This window comes from Melanostigma gelatinosum, assembly GCF_949748355.1.
Source record: "Melanostigma gelatinosum genome assembly, chromosome: 8".
In the NCBI taxonomy this organism is placed as follows: Eukaryota; Metazoa; Chordata; class Actinopteri; order Perciformes; family Zoarcidae; genus Melanostigma; species Melanostigma gelatinosum.
In genome coordinates this window covers 20,452,758-20,466,391 of record NC_136641.1, presented here as the reverse complement: position 1 = coordinate 20,466,391, position 13,634 = coordinate 20,452,758, and the positions used below count along the sequence as shown (strand labels likewise).

General features: G+C 40.5%; 2 protein-coding genes across 2 annotated transcripts in view; one reads left to right on the top strand and one right to left on the bottom strand.

Annotated features, from left to right (window-relative positions):
* Window positions 1-82: 82 nt before the first annotated feature.
* gdi1 (GDP dissociation inhibitor 1) lies at window positions 83-7,481 on the bottom strand. The gene is made up of 11 exons (XM_079274086.1): window positions 7,230-7,481; window positions 6,311-6,418; window positions 5,994-6,093; window positions 5,618-5,752; window positions 5,322-5,520; window positions 4,980-5,111; window positions 4,781-4,880; window positions 4,481-4,652; window positions 3,542-3,686; window positions 3,345-3,399; window positions 83-2,872 (listed from the first exon to the last, which is right to left on the bottom strand). The coding sequence occupies exons 1-11, from the start codon at window positions 7,272-7,274 to the stop codon at window positions 2,720-2,722; spliced, it is 1,344 nt and encodes a 447-aa protein (XP_079130212.1). The 5' UTR covers window positions 7,275-7,481; the 3' UTR covers window positions 83-2,719.
* A 1,795-nt stretch (window positions 7,482-9,276) lies between these two features.
* The window catches only part of atp6ap1b (ATPase H+ transporting accessory protein 1b), a 4,570-nt gene continuing 212 nt past the window's right edge, over window positions 9,277-13,634 (top strand). The window contains exons 1-10 of the mRNA XM_079274173.1: window positions 9,277-9,405; window positions 10,359-10,479; window positions 10,881-10,955; window positions 11,042-11,235; window positions 11,325-11,362; window positions 11,458-11,543; window positions 11,700-11,926; window positions 12,039-12,074; window positions 12,519-12,750; window positions 12,905-13,634. The exon at window positions 12,905-13,634 is cut by the window's right edge and continues 212 nt beyond it. Coding sequence (XP_079130299.1) covers window positions 9,284-9,405; window positions 10,359-10,479; window positions 10,881-10,955; window positions 11,042-11,235; window positions 11,325-11,362; window positions 11,458-11,543; window positions 11,700-11,926; window positions 12,039-12,074; window positions 12,519-12,750; window positions 12,905-13,117 — 1,344 coding nt within the window. The 5' untranslated portion in view covers window positions 9,277-9,283 and the 3' untranslated portion in view covers window positions 13,118-13,634. The remainder of the gene's footprint in view (window positions 9,406-10,358; window positions 10,480-10,880; window positions 10,956-11,041; window positions 11,236-11,324; window positions 11,363-11,457; window positions 11,544-11,699; window positions 11,927-12,038; window positions 12,075-12,518; window positions 12,751-12,904) is intronic.

The following is a 13,634-nucleotide window of genomic DNA, read 5'->3' as shown; positions in this document are numbered from 1 at the left end:
GTATGTGTAGATGCTCTTCCCACAAAACTCACCTGGATATTGTGATTGCATCTTAAAGAGGATACACAAAACAAAATCTTCCCAGGTTTGCCATGTGCTTTTTATTTTTCTATCATTTCATTCATAGTTTAATTCATTTTATTTGTTACACAAGACATTAGGCATTGCTCACAAACTAGTGATCAAACAAGGACAGTAAGTTTTCTACTACTCAGCCGGAACGATTTATTTTGTCAATTTCAAGGGATATTGTCAATAGTGGTTTCCAAAAATGCCAAACTGGATGGAAATTAAAACAGTACACCACACATGAGGCTTTTGTTTTCAATAAATAAAAAGCGATGACAGTATCTGATGCTGAGGAAGGGCAGGAGAGGGAGGGCTTCAGATATGTCTATGTTCAAAAAAAGTCAACAGTATTCCAGTTTTTATCAGATAACATGTTTCCAGGATGAAGACCACAGACAGTGCTGAATGATGCACATCGTGAACACACAGCTGTATAGATTTTGTCTGACAGTTGCTTTTGATCCTTCCTTCAAAACCGGTTTCTTAGGAATGCTAATAATCATAATAAATCATGATGCAACACTGGAATGATCAGTGAATAAGGTGAACGTAACACATGACACAGCAAATAACAAACAAAGAATTTTCTGTGTGCATCACTTTAAAATCCTTTTTTATCATCAGAACATGATCTAATAGCATAGCATATTCAGCATTTGACATAAACCTTTCCACAATAAATCAGTGAAATTTAAATAAATAGAGCATAACAATAAGACACGTCAACACCCCAAACACGGGATAACTTTTGTTTAGAGTTGCTCAGGGATTTGTCGTGGTGGAATGGAAGTGAGATGGAACCGCTTCAGTGGTTTAAAGAAAACGATCAGGCGTCTCATCTGTTTGTTGTTGATGTGTAACAAGCCACAGATCAATCTGGCTGAAAGTGAACGTGCACTGCAGAGATATGAGGACTGCCTCCACTCAGGTGTACAATAACAGCCCTGATAGAAAACAATATCCCTTCTATAGTATTTAGTCAGATCTGCGAAGCAACAGACAACAACAAACTGTACTTTTAACATTGCCAGAAACTTTTGCCAATAAGAGCAACACCATTTTTGGCACTAGATGGACCTGCCACTAACGATTAGTTGAAACAAAGCAGTCAACTTTTGACAGGGCCCAAAAATTTAAATAAGACCCCAAATTAAGGCTAAAACCAAATAAAAGCATCTTGGTTCGTTCTTGTGGGGCAGCACCTACAACTGTGGCTTCATACCTTTGCTACAAAGTCTTTGAAAGTTATGGGAATATCCAGCTTTTCCCTCTATTTATAACTACAATTTTCCATAGGATTTAGTGGCCCAGGGAATGACTTACCTAAATGACATACACAAGGGTTGAAACAACCAAGACACAATCTGGTGCTTTTCACTATGAGCCGAAATTTCAGTCTTCATCCTCTTCACTCAAAAGTGAAACTTTCCAAAATCCAAAACCTTTCCCACATACATTCTTTTCTCAAGAACACACTTCTTGCATTTAAATTTCAAGTACAATTTGACGTAATCAATCTGTTTTTCATCGCTCATTCCAAATCCTCCAGAATACTAAACACACTAGAAGAATCCTCTCCATGCCTCTTTTGCTTCAGACGTTCCCTTTTCTCCCAACTTGAAGACCACAGTTTCAACCTCAGATCTGTAAACTTCATAAATTCAGCCAGTGAAATGGGCACAAATATATAGAAATAAAACTCTTCAATAATTTAAAAATGTTAGAAAGTAAACTATTCAAATTTAAAATTAACATCACACAACAGAGATAAACAAAGGAACAGTTTTTTGGGGAGGTGGGGTGGGTGACAGTTAATAGCCACTGGTTAGCTTGCCTGCTAGCACAGGGAACAACAGCATTGCAAAGTGAGCACTATCAGTTGACAGAACAGCCCATTTATATGTAATTTTTCATCACTTTTTTTTCCCGCCTGACCAACAGATTTTGCCAAAATGAGCGGCGTCTTTTGACGAAAAAAAAAACAGGTAAGAGGAAAGTGAAAGCAGGGTTGACAGGAGCGATGTGTGGAATGGTCCAGCCTTCATACCGCAGTGTCATTATGTGTCTATGTACAATACTACTGTGTGTAAAAGATGCATGCATGTCAACTGGAGGTGACCCTTCCAGAGGATTCTACACTAAACCATTACAGATCTCTTGTGTCAGAGCTCGCAGTTCAGACCTCTCAATCCCATCAATCTTCCATCCACCCAACCACGGATAAGAGGAGAAAGACGTTACAGAAAGAATGAAATGCGTTGAAAATCGCCAACAACAAGTAATAAATTCACCTCTAACGATAATAGTTAAGACATGATTATATTGTAAATTCTACAATGGAATGAAAGACCGTATCAACCCTGCTTTTCAGTGACAGAGATAAGGATTATGAGTATTGGTATTTGTGTGTATGTGTGTGTGTTTGTGAGCATTTATGTGTTTGAACGTGTTTCAAGAGAGAGAGGGACATAAGGAAAAGGAGGCAAATGGCTGAGGGCCGGCAGAGCTCAGGAACACACCCTATCGCCATGCTCCCACCCATTCGTTTTTACAGCCCTGGCCCTCTACCACAAGCACTGCCGCCTCTTTCGCCTCTTTTCGCCCCGCCTCCTCCTCCGGCCCCGCCCTCTCTTTGAAGCCCCTCTACCGCTCACTGCTCATCCTCCCCAAACACATCGTTCTGTTTGCGCTTCATGTTCTCAAAGTCAAAGTCGCTGCCGGTCATACGTTTGTAGATGTCCTTGATGTCGTTGCAAGTGGTCTCGAAGTGAGTGGTGGCATCATAGGAACTTGAGGCGAAGACCTGGGAAAGATAAAATGACAGGACTGAGAATCGACAGCCTTGCTAGCGGCTCTGTGATTTGAGCTAAATGCTAACATCAGCATGCTAACGCGCTCACAGTGACAATGCTAACCTGCTGACGTTTAGCAGGTAGTGTTTACAAAGTCCACCATCTTACTTTAGCCTGTTAGCATGCTAACTATGTGTCATGAATGTCAATCCTTTAGAATATATCCTATTTTTGTTTTTGTTAAGGAGAATAGCGTAGCTAGCTAGCGATGTGACCTCAGCGTCTGAGCAGCGCGTCTAACTCCATATGAGCTTGATTTAAGTCAAATATTAATAATATAAAGACATGCAAGTATTTGACCTTATATAAAGACACACAGGGCAATGTGCTATTATTTAAAAGAAACAGTTTTGAACAATCAAGGTTTCCACTGAACAGCGATGATATAATTCTGTTTTTCTCAGGAAACGTTTTTCCTCTTACCTGGCTATCAGTACCATCATCTGTGGGCTCATAAAGGTCACTAATAGCCACAAACCTGTCAAAAACAAAAACAAACTCCATTTACAAGTATTATCACAGGGCTACTTCCATATTTTTATATCACATTGTCGTCTTGTTTAGTTTTGTAGCCTGCTTGTTTGTTAAACCAGGAATGCATGAATTGTTGAAATGCTGACTTTTGGTCGATGGGCTCCAGCAGCTCCAGGGCCGGCTCTATCTCAGCCTCGGGCTCGCTGGTTTCCACTGTGGTGCTGATGATGGCAATGTACTTCCCCTGGGCTGCCACGTTGTGAGCATATGAGATCATGCACACGTAGATGTCTGGAGAATTGACAGAAGGGTTCAGAGGAGAAGAAAGTCTAAAAGCAACAATAACTGATTTTCTATTTGGCCACTTGGTGGCAGTGGATATCACTTAAAAGTTGATATTGGAAACTTGTTAGCAAACAGTTGCTTGTTTACGCTCCCAGCTGACATTGAGAAACATTAACGTTTCTTTCTAATCATGCTTTTGGCCACTTTCAACATTCATACTCTCCTTTTAGCTCTCTCTAGTTCTTTAGTCGTTAAATGTTCAACTATGTTCCTCATCTAGTCACTAACTTGCGTAATGTGGCGCTGCTACAGAGGATATTTCGAGCTTTTTTCCTGAAAACAGTCAGCTGCATCTGGAAACAAGCTGATGAGAGCCGTGAAAGTGCTCCAGGACAGAAACGTTGTGGAGCAGAAAATTAAAACAATGAACTGAAAGATGATAAAACACTTCGCAGAGCTCAGAAGAAGTCTGGAGTCGGACAGATTTGTTATTATGAGTGCCCCCTTTCACATACAAGTAGTCAAATGATCCACTGTTGATATAAGAACATTGATTATAACTGCTTTAATAGTATGTTAAAGAGCTAATGTGGTAATAAAATTGGCATGTTTCACTTTTTGAAACATGAATGCTTTATTTGTTATCATAAGAGTGCTCCTTGATATCTCCGGAGCTTCAAATCAAATCAATTACATTAAACAGAAAGGGAATCTTTGTAATTGGCCTTACTGCTACAATTTCTAAAAACTAAACTCTCTACCATTCAGTTGATTAGTTAAAAAATGACAATGATCCTTACCCGACTTGCGGTTAACCTGATTCTGAGGGATGATGATCTGGCAGGAGTTGGAGTCATTAGTGTTTTTGATGGGGTGGCTGAGGACGCAGATCACACGGATCACCTGACCCGCCTTCCGGACGCGGTCTGGGATGTAGCTGGGGTCGCAAATGAGCTGCTTACAACGAGCCACCTGCAGCGGGAATGATACCGCAATGCGCATGGAGCATTTCAAAGGACTACATTTTGCGTCCCCTCTGCTTGAATAAACGTAATGACTGATTGTAAATCTGCATAGTCATGGCCAATAAATCAGCGTACCTCGCCCTCAGACTTCACTCCAACCACATGGCCATCTTCCATCACTATCTCATCCACTGGTTTGTTCAGCATGTAGGTCCCTCCATAGATTGCACTCAATCTAAAATGACGAAGTGGGTTAGTATGTTTTTATTTACTATTAAAGACAAGCTGTATTCTATAATAAAGCACTATAGATAGTAAATATATTAATAATAACCTGGCAAATCCCTGGGGCAGCTCTCCCAGACCATACAGGGGGTAGAGGTAAGGGCTCTTCCCATACCGTGCCAGCGACTCACTATACAGCTTGATACGATTGATCGTCTCCAAACAGGGAACATCAAGATAGCTGAAGGAGAAGAATAGTCAACAAAGGAAGATAATTAATAGGAATAAACAGAAATGAGAAAATTAGATACCTCTAATTCTATGCAAATTCCCAGCCAAAAAGTACATACAGTTTTATTAAACCGTCTTTTCAGCATCTCTAGTTCTTTTCATTATTTCATGTTAACATTATAAATGCAGTTTATGCTTGACATCATGCTGTTGTTCTTACTCATCTGTCCTGTAGAGGGCCAGGGCGTGGCCAGTGAAGTCAATGACATCCTGGCCGAGGTCAAACTTCTTGTAAACATCCCTCATCGTTGTGGTTTTGGGGTCCACGCCCTCAAAGGTCTTGGGGTCGTTCTCGTCGAAGTTGGCCACAAAGACTAAGAACTTCCGAAACCTTCTCTTCTCAAACATTCCCATCAGATCTGGAAATTGAATCAAAGGCTTATTGATGTAGTACATGATTACTTTTCTTTACTCTACTCTTGATATCTTAGCCAAAGACATATTTGAGCAGCTTACTTGAAGCTAGGGCCTCGGTCTCGGTCGACGGCACCTTGTAGATCTTTCCGCCTTTGTAGACAAAGCTTCCCTCCACTACCTTAAAGTCCAGGTACCGTGTCACTTCTGTGTATAGCAGCATCTTCACAAGTTGACCTGCAATCACACAGACAAACGTATGTTACATCGTATTATTTGTCATCAAACATTCTGCCTTAATTGCATCAAGACCTAGACTGCCACTAGTCTGATTAGTTAATTCCCTATTCCTGGGCCTTATCAGTCACACCAATTATGTACTAAGTGTCCATCTTTCTCCGCAGTATATGATAATGAGTGAGTTTCATGGTGATATATTAATTTATTGATCAGTGAAAATCAGTGATGCAGGACTGACCGTTGGCCATGAGAAACTTGGGGATGAGGTCAACGTTCCAGTCCCTTCCTCTGCCCATTGACTCGGGCGGACTATCTGGAAGACTGAAGCGCTTGTACAGCTGTGGAAGACGACAGTAAAGAGAAACATAAGCAATATCCTGCGAGGATTAAATCTATGATGCTGACAGAAGACAAAGCATTTCGGAGGATAAGGCGGTGAGCAAATGAAGACAATAAAAACAGCAGCTGATGCACAATGGCACGGGATGTAAACTGAGATGTACTGAGGGATATAAAATATATTGATTGCTTTTATAGATCCCAGGGGCCCTTTACCTCCTCCAGAGGGGTGATGGAGGAGCTCTCGCCACCATAGTAGGGGTTCCTGTCCATGTGTAGAACCTTTTTCCCGTTCACAGACATGATCCCGGACAGAATGCATTCCTGCATGAAACAAGATTCAAAAGTCAATGACATAAATTTGAAAATGAAACAAACAAGGCTTAGGACAGAGGTCTCCCTAAGATTTAATAAAGGACATGAACGACAGTTAAGAGGTTTTGACAGAAGGGTGCAGGGAGGACCGAAGGAACGGTGTGCGCATGCGCGACTCGATCGGTTCATCCATGTATCTACTGTAATAATAATAATAACAGTATAATGTAATAATGTATATTCTTAGAACAGTATGCGCATGGCATTAGCACATCATAAAATATAAATCAATGTGGCATTCACAAAAGGATATTTGATACATGTTAAAAGAAAATGTCGACTTTTATGCACGCGACAACCGGGATTATTATCTCTTAAAATGTATCGGGCATATTTCTGCCGCATCAGGTGTGCGAGAGCAGTAGCAGTGAAGGGCTCAGTCATTTAATGAACCCGTGCTCAGGCCTGCGCCAACCTCAGGATGGAGGCCTGTCTATGCAAAGAGGACCATGACACACTGTGGGGTTACGCCTAAAAGATGATCCTGGCTGTAACACAACACTGAGCCGGCTGTTAGAGCAATAAAACACATTTGAAATCACGCATTGTTTGCTTTCTGTCATGCACACGCATGTCGAAGTAGATTCAGAAACATTGTTTCTTAAAACAATCTTATAATGTCACAAGCACACAGGAGGAGGCTTTCACTTCTGGGCTCGGATAGATGAGAGGATCCATGCCTGAAATAATCCTATGGAAGCTCGCGCAATCAATCTGTTTTGTTTCCGTGCAAAAAAGCAAATGAAGCCTGGCTACTTACTGTGAGCCCGGTGCCCAAAACGATCACATCATATTCCTCATCCATGTTGTATCACCGCCTTTCCCGTCTCGCCCTCTTTTTGCCTTGAGAATTGAAGGGAATTGAAGGAAAGAATTACCAGTGACTTCACGCAAACCGGGGATTTCAGCTCCCTTTTCTCTGCCCGCGTTCTTTAAACGACTCGTTCAGAGTTAAGTATTATTTAAGAATCATAAGGCATTAATGACCAATGAATAAACTGTCCACACTGTCACCGGCGAGGACGACCAAAGATGGCCCTGATCGTGGAGCGCTCTAGTATAATGTTACTGCGCGACGGAAAATAGTGCTCATTCTCCTCCTCTCTTCCCATCATGCCACACAATGGACTCAAACTGAACAGCTGACTCTAATAGGAAACCCCGCTTAGAGCTTGCGTTATGAAGTGATTACATATATGTTTAGTTTCGTTTCATACTTTGGCTTAGAGTTCAACGTGTTTTTGCCATTTTAAATATATTTGTCCCAGTCTGTGCGTTCTCTATTTTCTTTTATATCCTTCCTTTACAGTTGTAGGCGCAGTGGTATCCCTCCGCCACCACAGCTGTGTTGGGAGTTGCTTTCAACTGACAGACCTCACGCAGGTCCGGTTCAATAGAAAGAATATTATTTCAAAACTTTTCTCGCTTGTTTTTTAGTTGTATTGACTGTTCTACAGTTAATGCACCATATGTGGAGGAGAAGAGGAGAGCCACATTTCAGGGTGTATCAGCACCATGGACAGTTGTCAGGTGTACATGTCAGGTTCAATATCAAAGACGTGTTTATCAGAATATTGCACATTCTGTATAGTGGCATTTTATTGTTATAGCATCAAATGTGCTATCTGCTTCTCCAGTACAAAAAAAACTAAAACAAAACATAAGTCACTGGTTGAAGAAGTATTCAGAGCCTTACTGTACTATGTAAATACTCCACCAGCACAAGTATTGCATTACAAACCTGAAGTAAAAGTATGCAACAATGAAAATAACATATACTTTTATGAAAAGTAAACGTGGCCTACTCAGTGTTTTAGTATTGTGATGTTTTTGTTGGATTAATATACTGCTGCATTCAAGTGGATGTTGCATTTTACTGCTGTAGATGTTGCGAATTTAACTATTTTATGTTGGGTAGTTTAATCTACAGCAATGCATCATATTCTATAAAATCATCAAATGTTTGTAGCGTCCCTGTCGCGTGATAACCATGTTTCTCTGAATAGAGAATGTTTTCAGCTTTGTGAAGATTGCTTTTCCAGCTGATACAATAGGGGTTTTAAATAGTCTATTTTGCTTAAGTAGTGGGAGGATTTTTTAAAACAATTCACCCTTCAGCAAGCACAAAAAAAATCTAACTGTGAATCATCAAATTTTAGATACATGGTATTCACTTGACAGGAATTGTATGAAAATTAGTAATCTGAGAAAGTAACTAAAGCTGTCAGACAAATGGAGTGCAGTAACAAAGTACAATATTTGCCTCTGAGATGAAGTGGATTAGAAGTAAGTGACATAAAAGGAAATACTCAAGTAAAGTTGAATCCCTCAAATTTGGAATTAAGTTTGGTGCTTGAGTAAATGTAGCCTACTTAGTTGCAGTTTTATCCATATTTTTTCCAAAATCTTTCATTCATATTAATTCATCAATTAAAACACCCTATTGTGTTATGTCTTGAAGGACGTTAAACAATATGTAAAACTATTTGGCTGTCAAGACACTTCATATCTGTATGTTTCATATATTTGTTGTCGAATGTGATATACCCCTGGCTCTTTTGTTACTGTTCTATTTATTTACTATGTATACTGAATCTGTATTCCGTTAATTTGTTTCAAGAATAAAAAACAAATAACTAAATAGAGCTAATGTTAGATGGCTTGTGTCCAGACTGAAAGTAATTAAACTACTCTGGGTTTATAATGCGACCGGAACAAGGTGGGGGCGGGGCCGAGTGAAAGAAGCAGGAAGTCCCTCACATGACTGTCAGCTAGTTTGCGTCACGTGACCAGAGTTTTGCGGAAAAACGAAAGATGGCAGGCTCGAGGTGCTCCAGTCGAGCGAGATTAATGGCATTTCTTGCCCTTTTCGTCACCCTTTTCTCCACAGGGAGCTCTGTTGCTCAAGTGCCACTCCTAATGTGGTCCAACGACGGGTAATATTTAATTTTGTATTATTTATGTGTGAAGTAAGAGAGACTTTAGTCGTCAACCGACTGTTTGTCATGCTAATGTCCTAACACATGTTGCTAGTGTTTCTACTTGTATCCAGATAACGCAAACGCTAGCTGGTCGACCTGAGCTAGCTAAAATGCATAGTGTAAAGTCAAAAAACTAAATATGCTTGTGTTGACTCATAGTTTTCGGTACATTTTGTAACGTATTCGTCTCTTATGCCAAACATAATGTTTGATCAATTGTTAGTAATCTGCGGTTCACCTGTAAACTAAAGTTACTGAAACAGATTTCGTAGCTAGCACAGTTCCCTAATACACGGAGCAGAGAGGCGTTAGACAGGAACAACAGGCCGCTCATACAGACGGGAAATATAGTACAGTGTACTGTATTGACTACTGTACAGTGTACTGTATTGACTCTACTGTATAGTATCCTACTATATGAGGTGGTTTAGTCACATTCCGTTCAGGGTTTCTCAATGCCAACAGGAGACATTTGTCTTTAATGTAAAATGTTATGGCAGCTTTATTTTGTTTATTTTACAGAACTGTTACTCGATTCCTATATGAATATAAGGTTCACACTAATGGTAAAATACACTTAGAACTAGGGTTTGCTTGATGTATTACAATGGATACCATTCAGTTTGCTGAAGAGATTATTTTACTTCACTATTGGGTTGTTGTAACGTGGTCTGAATAAGAAGTTAAATACAAAAACACAGTTTCAGTATTATCTCTTGTATTGACACAATTCCCGTGAACAGAAACGCAATTCTAGCAGGGGTGTTGCACTGGTTATGTTCATTTAATTGACGGCCTTTTTCAGAACAAATGAAGTGAGCTGAAGTGATGATTTGTACTTAATTGTTCTGACAACTGCAATTAAGACCAATTGTTAAAGACATCACACTTTGTTTTTGCATGTTAAGTCTACCACCACTGGCCTCACCTGCAGCTGGTCACATCACGTCCAAAGACCAGCTGAATGCCTACCTTACCTCCGCCTTTGCCTCTGGCCCCCACACCGTGCTGCTGTTCCTGCAAGATAAGGTCAGTCCCTGAGACATGAAGACTATATTCCTGCTCTGCAGCAAACATGTAAAAAAAGTAGTGTGTTGGAGGAGGACTACTCTGAGATTTCTTTTATAGATTTGACTGTTCATCTATTATAAAGCTTATCCTTGGATATGGTAGTAGTGAGTCATGTGTAGTTGCACAGCAGTCCCATGTGACACTGTGTAACAGTCTTCTCACTCTGGTGTGACTGTGAGCTTTAGCATTACTTCCCCTTTCACAGCTCCTCTCCAACACATATTTTGGGTTTGTTCTCTGTGGATCATCATTGTTGTGACTGATAAATGGGATTGATTGATGTTTTAGTTGCAGTTTTGCTCCAAATATTTTTTTCACTTGTTGAATTATGAAATTTCATTTTCCTTATTTGTGTTCAGTTGAGCAAAGATGACTTCACGGTCTTTGGTGGAGTGTTTGGAAACAAGCAGGATAGCGCCTTTCAAAATCTTGAGGTTAGTTTTTAATAACTTTCTACATGAGTCCTAAATGAAGATGATTTTTGTCAGAATGATAATTCTTTCCACGCTCTCCTCCTCAGGCTGCACTGCGGTCTGCTTCCTCGTCAGTGATGCTCCCTGCTTTAGAGTGGTCGGATTCCTCTGCCGTCCCAGCTCTGCTGCAGGAGAAGCTGGGTGTCTCACCTCTGCTTGTAGACGCAGACACTCTGTCACATCTCAGCATCAACACATCTGCCAGCAATCTACTGCTCATCAATCTTCCTTATTGTACTGGGTAAGACTTGTGTGCTTCAGCACATCAGTCGATGTAACTCTAAAGTTTAGCTCAGTGAAAGTAAACTTTTTGTTTGACTGTTTTTATAGCTTTGACAAGTCTTGCAAGAAAGTCCTACTTGACAATGGTAAGTTTGAACTTTTAAGGAATTTCATAGTGGAATACTCAGCATTGTGGTCACTGTGGAGTATATTTCTGACATGTGTATTTGTCTTTCAACAGATGGAATTATTGGGAAAGTTCTGAGTATCATGAAAGACAAAAATGTCCGATACACTGCGATATACACAGGACTCCAGCCATCACGAGTAAGACGATCTATCAGCACATCATGTCCCAAAATTGTACTTTTTTTTTAAATTTGTAATGATTTCTATGCTAACCATCATCATAAACAGTAAAAACAAATGTCACATGAAGACGTAAAGAATCATAATATACGTTTTGATTGCTCATCTCTGTAGGTGATTTCAGAGACTTCTATGTCTACCCAGCCTGCGGGGCGATCCTTGCTCCAAGCCGTTGTGCCCGATGTCAAACCGCCCATCATGTTTAATGTATCCGGTAACCCTTGCATAATGCTTTGGGCTCAGAATCTCAGCATCAGCCTTTCAGAAGGTTCCTTGTGGATCGACCTCGCTACACAAACGCCTTCCATGACAGGATCCATATGCAACAGCAGCAACTCACTGTGAGATGGGCAGCGTGTTGGCGTTCAGTTGTTTATTCAGGAGAACTTCAGTTTTATGTTCTTTTTAAAGGAGAGATGTCATTTTAAATGTGTTCTTCTTCTCACACATCAGGCTTGTCCTCAGTTATGAATCAGGCTACACACTAAGGTAAGGTAATAAACTACTAATATAAGCCAATATTTATACATTTTGGAAACTTTTTCTTGTCAAAGAGTTTGAAAAGATGATCAATACCTCTCTTATATCCTGTTAAATATGTTACTACAGACAGCAGCTGCTTAACTTACTTATTAACACATATCTTCCACACATATCCCACGTAAAACCACTGTTGTACACTTAACACTTCAGAGATTAAAACAAGAAATATTTTGTATAATTTTATAAATATGTTTTAGAGTGCCGTGTCTGTCTCAGTATTTTTTTGATACGACCAGTAGAGTCAAGCATTTTCTAATCCAACATAGAGGGGTGATATTTATTGAACAATAGATTTATTAAATACCAATATTTGTCACACTTCTAGCAATGAATACTAGCCTTTTGCACTGATATGCTGTCGTTGAGGAACACTCTTCCGTTGATCTCCAGGTTTGCCATGACTCGGCGGTTATATCCTGTGTCCGGACGGTACTGGTTCACCTTGGATTCCGTGCAGCTGCAGGCACACGGTCAAACGGCATCTTACAACGGGAGCCACAACATCTACGCCCCTGCAGAGTATTCCTTCCACTGCCAGTCCGTCACCAGCTTCAGAGATACTCTGCTAGTGCCAAACAAAGACAACGCCACTCTGTGGAGGCTCAATTTTATCGACTTCCAGGTACGATTTCCAGAAGTGCTGCATTTTACATCCTGCCGCTCAATACTCCTGCAGCAGTGAACCAAGTACCTTTTTAATGTGTTTTTGATCATCAGGTGTCTGTTTAGTCTTCCTGTTCACTCACTGAATTTTTAAACGCATTTTTCTGATACAGATTCAGGGCTTCGGTTTGGCCAATGGAACAGATTTCTCCTATGCCAGTGACTGTGCAGGGTTCTTTACCCCAGGCATTTGGATGGGGCTGGTGACCGGACTGCTCCTGCTGTTAATTTTCGTATACGGTCTGCACATGATCATGCAGCTAAACACCATGGATCGATTTGACGACCCCAAAGGTCCATCGATTTCAGTGCCTCAGTCGGACTGAAGCGCTCCCGAACACAAACACTCCTCGGTCCGCCAGTGCCTCGTACAAAAGTCCTTCCTTGTCATGTAGCTTTTGTGAGCTTGGGCCTTTTTCTCAGAAAATATTTGGACCTTTCCTCCGATGATCTCTCCTGTAGTTTTCAATCCTGAATCGTTCCACTGCTGTCTTTTGGATATTGTTATCTTGCCAGGCACATTCCATTTTCCTCTCTGTATTTGCAAGTGCCAGGGTGGATGCACCCTTTTATGTTAGTTGTTGAGCTTGTGTGCTAAAATATGATTTTGTGCCACTGTTGGCCAGGCACTGGCTATTTTTCCTAAAATAATTAGCAATAATTTCTGGTAACAGAGAATGTCTTCTGTGCCAACATGAATGTGATTGCTGGATGCTGTAGGACCGTCTCAGACCTCAGTTCTTACTTCTTTTTTTTTTAACTCGACTAATTTAAAGACTACTGGTTATGAAAGAAGTGCCTGTATGTAAACAGTAGATCGCTTTTTGTGAGTTGTGTTGGAAT